The sequence below is a fragment of the Lucilia cuprina genome, chromosome 6, assembly GCF_022045245.1.
Source record: "Lucilia cuprina isolate Lc7/37 chromosome 6, ASM2204524v1, whole genome shotgun sequence".
Taxonomy (NCBI): Eukaryota; Metazoa; Arthropoda; class Insecta; order Diptera; family Calliphoridae; genus Lucilia; species Lucilia cuprina.
The window spans coordinates 34,580,544-34,589,751 of record NC_060954.1 but is presented as its reverse complement, the minus strand read 5'-3'; the positions used below and the strand labels follow the sequence as shown (position 1 = coordinate 34,589,751).

At 31.2% G+C, this 9,208-nt stretch overlaps 1 protein-coding gene across 1 annotated transcript; it reads left to right on the top strand.

The window, feature by feature from the left end:
* Positions 1 to 5,337: 5,337 nt before the first annotated feature.
* LOC111688948 (DDB1- and CUL4-associated factor 11) lies at positions 5,338 to 8,077 on the top strand. The gene is made up of 7 exons (XM_046955226.1): positions 5,338 to 5,482; positions 5,547 to 5,846; positions 5,900 to 6,320; positions 6,377 to 6,910; positions 6,971 to 7,126; positions 7,202 to 7,308; positions 7,375 to 8,077. The coding sequence occupies exons 2-7, from the start codon at positions 5,661 to 5,663 to the stop codon at positions 7,537 to 7,539; spliced, it is 1,569 nt and encodes a 522-aa protein (XP_046811182.1). The 5' UTR covers positions 5,338 to 5,482; positions 5,547 to 5,660; the 3' UTR covers positions 7,540 to 8,077.
* The last annotated feature ends 1,131 nt before the right edge of the window (positions 8,078 to 9,208 follow it).

The following is a 9,208-nucleotide window of genomic DNA, read 5'->3' as shown; positions in this document are numbered from 1 at the left end:
TACATACATACATACATACATACATACATACATACATACATACATACATACATACATATGTACATACACACATACATTACTGTAATTCTCATTCGCCATTCTGCTGATGAGTACAAAGTAGGCAGTAGGTTACTATAAAACGGCAGGGTGTTGATAGAGTACAAGTTTGTTTGCGTTGACAGAATGTTAGTAAACGCCCACAACTTTCTTGTGGTACAATAGTATGAGTAATTTGACTGGGCAACAACAAAGTAAAGCTACTAGGTATTTCAGACATATTTTTAAATTCGGAATGTTATATGCAAACATAAACTCATTCGCAAAAGTACAATCCTTGAAAGCATGTTCGATTTCAATTTTAAAATATTAAAAAAAATATATACTACATATATTTTTTGATATTTCTTCCAAAGAAAAGATATGAAATATTAGTATTATAAAAATGTCCTTAAGAGAAGCTTTCAATGGTACCTATGTCAACAATTAAAAAGTAATCGATAATTTCTAATTTTTCGTAAAGTTTTTAGATTTTTACATTTTAACACAGATAATTTCACTCAAATTTATATCTTTCGGGTCAATCATCACATTATTGCCTCAAAGTATTCTAGAGAGTAGACACTTGAAATTTTTAAATTTTAGTTTTATTAATATCTTACCACCTGTCTTACTCCAATTCGTATGTTTTTGGTCTTTCCACACAAATAAACTCTTTGTAATCGAGAATGAAGACAGTCGTCACTTTAGTGTCCCCTTTGTAAGCGAGAGCGGAGGCAATCATCTCTTTACTGTATCCAAGTAATCTAGAGATAAGACTCTTCAAAGTTGTTTTCGTTTTATTGAACTTCCGTAAGTAGTTATTTTACACATCTTTTGGAGAAATGATTGTTACTTTCTACACATATGCCACCATCTGGTTGACTCAAATTTATATCATTCGGGCCAATCGTCACATTGATGTCCCATAGTATTTTAGAGAGTAGACCTTGAAATTTTTAACCTTTATTTCCATTAATATCTTACCAACTGTTGGATCCAATTCACATGTTTTGGGCCTTTTATCAAGAATAAAAGTAAATCATCACTATCCTAGAACACGTCCATGTCCTAGTTTTATAGCAAGAAAAGTAGCGCCAGTTAAATAGCTAGTAATGTGACTGACTTCCAAGAACCCATTTGGAGATTACCATCCTTTGACTACCGTCTTTTGACTGTCTCTTTGTAGGGTGTAGAGTGACAATTAACTTCCTCGTAAGACAAGCCCATGTTAAAATGGTTTTGCCTTTATCCTATCTAACATGTCCAAAGGAGTACTACTTTACAATAATATTGGTCCTATACCCACCTTAAATTATACCAATCGGCTTAGAATCGTTTTCAGAGTGCGCAAGGTTTTCAAGTGTCTACATTGGTCCAACCCAGCAAATACAACGAGTTTATTTGAAATTTTAAATAATTTTAAATGAAAATCTTTCTTGCTTTGGTTAACAGAGTTTAAATAAAAATGACTAATTAAAACCATTATTTCACAAAATATCGAAATGTATTAGGTATCAAACAAACATATTAAAACATTTTCAACCATAAAGTTTGTGTTTGTTGTTTTATACATATTTTTTTAACTAATACATTCTCACGACTTAGATTTTTGACAACAGACTTAGGTTTTGTCATACTCAGATTTGCTTCTATGCATAAATTATTCTATGTCCGAGATCACCTCTGAAAATTTCATCAAAAATTTAGATTTTTTATTCATGCTCAAACAGAAATTGCAAAAAAAACAAAATCAAAATGCATAATCATACGGTAAATTTTGTTTTTGTACTCTTGTTTATAAAAACAAGAACACTAGCTCTGTTGTTATTAGTTAGAAACATAATATTCTAGCCATAAAAAGGAACTTTTTGGTACTTTTTCGTTTTTTATAAGGTACTTTTTAAATTTTTGATACTATTGAACCTAATAATACGAAATTAAGTATGTAGAGTATGAATTAGGTGAGGCTTTCAAAAGGATTCTATAATATTGAACCAAAGGACATGAAATTAAGTGCGTAGATTCGGAATTATATAAGAACCCATAAAAGGGAATTTCGTGGTGTTTTTTCGTTTTTCAAAAAGTTATACTAAAAGTACCTTTTGAAAAACGAAAAAATATATAATATTGAACCTAGAAACATGGACTTTTTAGTACTTTTTCGTTCTGCAAAAAGTACTTATTGAATTTTCTGTAATATTGAATCTAGAAATATAAAATTAAGTATGTAGGGTCGTAATTTGGTGAGAACCGGAAAAAAGTGAACTTTTTAGTATTTTTTTTAAGTTACTTCTTGAATTATCTGTAATATTGAACGTAGAAATATGAAATGGGTATGTAGAGTCTGAATTAGGTAAGAACCCATAAAAGGGAACTTTTGGGTACTTTTTCGTTTTTCAAAAGGTACTCTTTTGAATTTTCTATAATATTGAATAAACAAACATGAATTTAAGACTTTTTGGTACTGAATGTTTTTTTAACACACCACGGTGAAGGTTATATAAGATTCGGCATAGCCGAATAAAGAGCTCTTACTTGTTTAAAGAATATCTTATATATCTTATAAGATTCGGCATAGCCGAATAAAGAGCTCTTACTTGTTTAAAGAATATCTTATATTTAAAATGCCTACCATTAAAAGTAAAATCATAATATCAATTAACGAAATTATTATTCTTTTAGTCAATAATGTATTTTGCTTTTTTAGGTTTTTTGTTAATTTTTTTTAGTTCTGTATTATTTTATAAATTTTCAAATTTTTATTACTCCTTTATACTTAAATAACAATTTTTAGATATTTAAGTATTGGTGATCTAAATTTGGACATTTTTAACCGATTTACCTATAAAATTTCAGCCATATTTTATAAAATGTAACGTTTCTTTGATTTTATTTCGAAAATCAAAAATAATTTTGAATTGGATATAAGGAGTGAGATCGAAAAATTCTTAACATACATATATGTTTATAAAAAAGAAACCACTAAACTTACAGCTTTATTTTTTTTATTTGATCCAAATTATTATTACAATTTACAAAAAAAAATATTTTTATAGTTTTAATCACTAGTGATGAAATTTTGAACCCTTTTCGGAAACCCTTCCATTAACGTTTTTATAGTGCTTTCTGTCACTTTGCTCGAACATGTAGTCCATCTCCGTTTAAAATCTACCACACTTTTGGACACCTTTTTTGTACTCTTCAATTCTCTTTTAACAAGAGCCCAATATCTCTCCACCGGCCTTAGCTCCGGGCAGTTTGGAGGATTTGCCTCTCTTGGTACAAATACCACATTATTGTTCTTGTACCACTCAAGGGCTTGTTTACCATAGTGACAGGATGCCAAGTCAGGCCAAAAATAAGTGGACACATTATGAAGTCTTATGAATGGAAGCAGCCTTTTTTGTAAACATTCCTTGATGTAAATTTCGGTATTTATAGAGCCCGTTGTAACAAATGATTGGCTTCTTTTGCCGCAACTGCATATTGCTTGCCATACCAAGAACTTTCTGGGAAATTTTGTCTGCTTTTGGGTCCTAAACTTTTCTTCAACATTCCCTCGAGCATCAGCAACATAAAACTTTTGACCTGGAAGTTGCGAAAAATCTGCCAGAACATACGTTTCGTCATCCATTATGCAGCAAGAATATTTTTTTTATAAAACTTAACTTCAATTTCCGTGCTTTGTTTTTGGCCTCTAAATTTTTAGCAGCGTTCCTGTCAGGAACTTTTTGAGCCTTGTATGTTTTTAAACCTGCATTAGCTTTAACTTTTCGTACCAAATAGTCCGAGCACTGAGCTAACCGAGCTGCTTTCCTACCGGATGTGTTGGGAGCTCTTTTGAAAATGCGTTCTATTTTTTGGCTTTAGAAACATCATGTGGACCATTCCTTCTACCTGAACCAGGTTTTCTATCAACTGACAAGTTCTCCCGGTACTGTTTAATAACATTGGAAACAGTTTGACGGCAGACCTTTGTATACTTGGCCAACTTTTTGTAAGACCAAGTTGGGTTTAGTTGAAAATATTTAATAATTTCAGTACGCACTTTTTTCTGGTCACTCATTTTAATCAGATTAACAAAAAAATTAATATAATTGACATTACACATAATAACTGACATGTTTTTCAAAGGTAACTTGATCAAAAAAATCAAATAATACTTTGGATTTAGACTTAGAAAAAATGTTTAGTTAGTTGTAAAACATTTTGTATTGATAATAAAAAACTACATTACGAAACCCCATCTATTTGAAGAGTACAATGTGAATTTTATTTATGCATAAAATTTGTATTTTAATATTTTTTTTCACTATTTTCCCACTTTACACAATATAAATTTTTAATTTCAAAACATAAATTAACTTTTTACCTGTTTGTTCGAAGATTATTTATGAATAAAAACAAAATTCTCTTTAAAAAAGGTAAGCAAAAAACTTAGTTGATTCACTGTATATTTTCTTTCTAATAAAAAAAGCACCACGAGTAAGAGGAAAAATATAAAACTGAATTGGCGATCTACATTATGAACTTTACTTCGAAGGAAGAATTATAAAAAACACATCAACCAGATCCGACGTGGCAACAAGATCGTTAATAGATCCCCATTTGAAAAGGTACTATCAGAAACAGTAATAGAGAGATACATTCGGGCAAAAGACCAGTCTCAAAGGTAAATTATCTACTTTAAGCTACACACATCCCAGTCCCGAATATAATTTACATGCACAAGGTTACAAGTGGTACACCACCAAACAGTCATGTTCATTCCGTGAAGAGGAAAAATATGTTATGTTTGAATTACCGAATACTCAAATATGATTTCTTTGTTATTTAATATTATATTATCGCAACACTTGTTCATCTTGTTTTAAAATTCTAAAGTCATCCATTTTCTAAAATTGTAAAGTATTGTAATTTCTGTTTTAATTTAATAAAGATAATTATAAGAAGAATTGTAAGAATTAGCTTTGTTGAAAAAACTTTATTAAGAAATTTATCAACAAATAAATACATTTATAATTAATATTCATTTAAATACGAAAAATTCCACTTTAATTTGGAACTACAAAAATTTCAACCGTATTATTTTGAACTTCGCTTATAACGAACGGGTTTGACAGTATTTGTATATATTTCCGAATTTTCTATTTTCTTCAATACAAGTTTGATTAAAGCCGCCGCCGAAGTGTTTGTTATATTCAGCCGCCAACGCCGTTAACTTTTGCTAGGTGCATATCTCAAAACAGCTGTGACGTTTTCGTCATTTGTTATTTTTTTCTTCTCTTCTCATTTGTTTGTTATTTTTCATCTGTTGTAAGACATTGTTTTTGTAAATTAGAAAATCCTATCAGAAATAATGAACTGCAACAATTTAAATTGTTTTTCGATTACAACAAAAGCAAAATCCCAATAAACTTATTGAAGAAGAAAATAACAATAAGTACGTACATTAGCAAGTACAAAAATAACAAAGAAAAAATCTAACTAAAAAGAAATTCCATAAGACGTAAATTGAATGAAGTTTCCTAAAGGGCAACAAAGAACAGACATTTGGAGTGTGTTTTCTTCTCTGCCTTTTCTAGTAAATCTTATTAAGGTAAAAACTTTAACATCTTCACATGGGTAATAACATTACATATGAGCTAGAAGATTTTGACGATTATGTGAGCGACGACAGTTCCCTGAGTCTGGATAATGGTAACTTAAGTTTTGCTTACTCTATGGTCTTAACACAAATTGAACGTGAAGATAGGAAAGAAATGCCACCAGTGATACGCAAAAAACCTGATTTAAGAATATTCCGTGTAAGTGTTAATCACCATTTACTAGGACTCATTTATATTCGTAATATTTTCAGCATACTATGATGTATAAGGAGATTAAGGCCCTTAGTGGATTTCCAGCCAACAGCAAGAAACCAAATGAACGCTGGTGTCTAGCTCGGGGTTTGATGAAACGTGAAAACGGCTTATCCGTTTGCAAACGTGGGGCCTTTAGCCTCAATCAACAGAGACGCATAGGAAACTTTTTTGTGCCCAATAAGAAAGTTGACCGTTTAATGTCGTTAGACTCCAAGATTTACATTTGTAAATTCAATAATGATGGCTCTCGTCTAATAACTGCCTCTCAAGATGGTACGGTACGTATATTTGATGCATCCAAAGGTACCTACAATCGCATACAACGTTTCAAGGTGAGATATCTTAACTGGAGTATATTGGACATAGATTTTAGTCCTTGCGGACGTTTCTTTACTTATTCCACCTGGGAAGATGCATGTAAGTTAAATAAAGCAAGTTTATAGTTATTAAATAATTTTTTTAACCATCTTAAGTTCATGTCTCACCCATGGAGGGAGATGGTACTGATGCCGAAAACTATAGCATCGGCAATGATCGCTATCGTACTGGTATGTTTTCCGTAAGATTTTCACCCTGCGGTCGCAACTTAATTGGTGGCTTAACCGATTCAAAAATTATAGTCTGCGATCGTGAGACTCGTCATGTTAACACAATTCGCACGGATAATTCATCAGTTGACATAAATGCCATTAGCTATGTAAGCGATCAAGATCCAAATTTAATTGTAAGTGGTTGCCACAATGGCATTATTAAACTTTGGGACCTACGATGTTCAAGTGGTTGCTCTCATCGCTCAACTAAAGCTAGCAGTGTTTTTCTGGGGCATTTCGATAGCATTACTTATATAGATCCACGAAATGATGGCCATTATATGTTGAGCAATTCCAAAGATCAAAGTATTAAAATTTGGGATTTGCGTCAACCAACACCGAAAAGTAAAATACGAAGTCCTCCCAATGCTCCACTAATTGACTGGGATTATCGCGCCAATCAGGTGCCTAGAGAGTGTAAGTCAATAAATTTATCTTGATTTAAGTGGTTGGTAAATTTTCATAAATTTTTGTTAGATTATAATCCTACCAAGGTTTTAGATGGAGATGTAAGTGTCATGACCTATCGGGGTCATCGTGTTACTAAAACTTTATTGCGTGCTAGATTTTCACCAGCTATTCAGACGGGACAGCGTTATATATACACAGGTTGTAGTACAGGAAGAATTATTAGTAAGTATGATCGTTAAAACGTATTAAAAATGTACTTACTTTCGATCTTAACTGTAAATATTGTTTTTTTTCCAGTTTATGATGTATTAACGGGCCACATTAAAGAGGCCATAGAAAGTCATCGCCATGTAATAAGAGATTTACATTGGCATCCAATTCGAGATGAAATTGTGTCTGGTTCGGTAAGTTTGTTTCAAATAAATACACATTTTCAGTGGGAAATTTTAAAAATTAACAATATATTTCAGTGGGATTACCAAGTAAACTTAAATATGTATAAAAACAAACCAAATCTTAAAAGAAGTAGTACTGAAGAAATCGAAAGGCCTTTGCGTCGATCACGACGCATAGCACACCGTAAGGGAGAATTGGAAGCCGAGGAAGAAGAAGAAGACGATGAAAATGATTTTTAATAGCTAGAATGCATATTTCCAATCTCTTGAGATATTTTATTCAGATTATAACATCGTACATTATTAAACTAGTTATATATATAGAGAGTATGTACTTTAGTTTCCACCCTTCTCCATCTCAATCAATTTGTTAACACGCTACACACAAAGTGTGCAAGTGTTGTATAGATTATTAGTATGTACAACAATGAATGTAAAAATGATTTTCTTAATTTTTCTTTTAGTTTTTTTTAATATTAATTACATATAAATCTTGAAGTTTTTTTATGACTTTAGTATATAATTTACATAAAATTTTCGCAGCTTCTACTGGAAGTAAGAAATTTTCTTTTATAGAGGTACAGCGAGTCTGTGCCTTTTTGTACTGTAGAACAACTGGAAAGTCCTTGGAAAAGGACAAATAATTCATTTCAATTTAAATTTAATTATGGCTATGAATTAATGAAATTAATGTGATTCTTTATTTTAATTTTCATTCATTTTTGTATGAGTTCTTCTTGTATTTTAGATTCTTTTTAATAAAACTAAAAACAATATGATCAAATGGTTTTTATATTTTGTACAAGTTTTAAATAGACATACACTGTTAGGTTAATGGTTGATTAACACTTCTCGAAACTCAAATCGGCTGAAATTTGGGAAATAAGTGGAAAATTAAATTCAATGCATTTCGATTTTTTTAGGTTTTGTTTTAATAAATATTTGTGGAAGAAGGTGCTAAATTGTTAATAACGATTTTTTGAAATGTAGAAATACTTTTGAAAAGAAAATAATTTCTATAAATAATTTTGAATACAGAGATTGTTGACTCTTTTTACTTTTTCTACCAATTGTCGTTCCCACTACAATTGGATCTCCGCTCCGGAACGACCCGAGTCATACTCAACCGAAAGTTTTTTCCCCAGGAAAGAACTACCGGCCACAGTCGAGCTGTTACAACAACAACCTTTTTATTCAAAAAGTTTTAACTAGCACAACGATACGACGATTTTCGTATAGCACGACGAACTAGTCGACAACAATTCGTTGCGTAAATTCGTCGAATGGAACACAATCAACGTTATGGAACACGTACTGCGAATTCGTTTCAAAATTTGTCTGTTAGAAATTGGAAAAAGTAAGAAAAAGGAACAAAAATTATATATTTGCGAATCTCCACAATTTTAAGATAATTTCAACAACTTTAAAATTTGTTCGAACATTATTTCGAAATTAGAAAATGTAAGAAATTTGCCTCGAAAATAACTAAAATAATATTTTTGTGACTATCCCCAATTTTGAGATTATTTTAACAGCTTCAAAAATTTTTCGAACATTACTACGAATTTTCGAACTTATTTTTAAATATTCCAACATAGCATTGTAGTACCATCAGAGTGCCAATTTTTTTCAAATTTGAGATTACTCCGTGCCCCTTAAAAAAATCAAGGGATGGGAGATTTACTTGGCTGGTCCAAAAGGATAAAACGCCATCAACAATTTCAATAATTTTAATATAAAATTCCAAACATTTTAGTATTCTGTGGTCTAAGTCAATAAAACATAACCTCAAATGAGGTGAAACGTAAGCACGAGGTTAATGTAGACAACATATAACTTTGAACAGTTATGTGAAGTAATACACTACACCAGTACGAGCGAGACGCAAAACTGTCGAAAGCTAGACAAC

What these genes read in the sequence shown, in the direction of transcription:
- LOC111688948 (XM_046955226.1), top strand. Translation starts at nt 5,661, where the DNA reads ATGGGTAATAACATTACATATGAGCTAGAAGATTTTGACGATTATGTG. An exon ending in CAATCAGGTGCCTAGAGAGT is followed by an intron (nt 6,911 to 6,970) that starts GTAAGTCAATAA and finishes AATTTTTGTTAG; the next exon opens with ATTATAATCCTACCAAGGTT. An exon ending in ATGAAATTGTGTCTGGTTCG is followed by an intron (nt 7,309 to 7,374) that starts GTAAGTTTGTTT and finishes AATATATTTCAG; the next exon opens with TGGGATTACCAAGTAAACTT.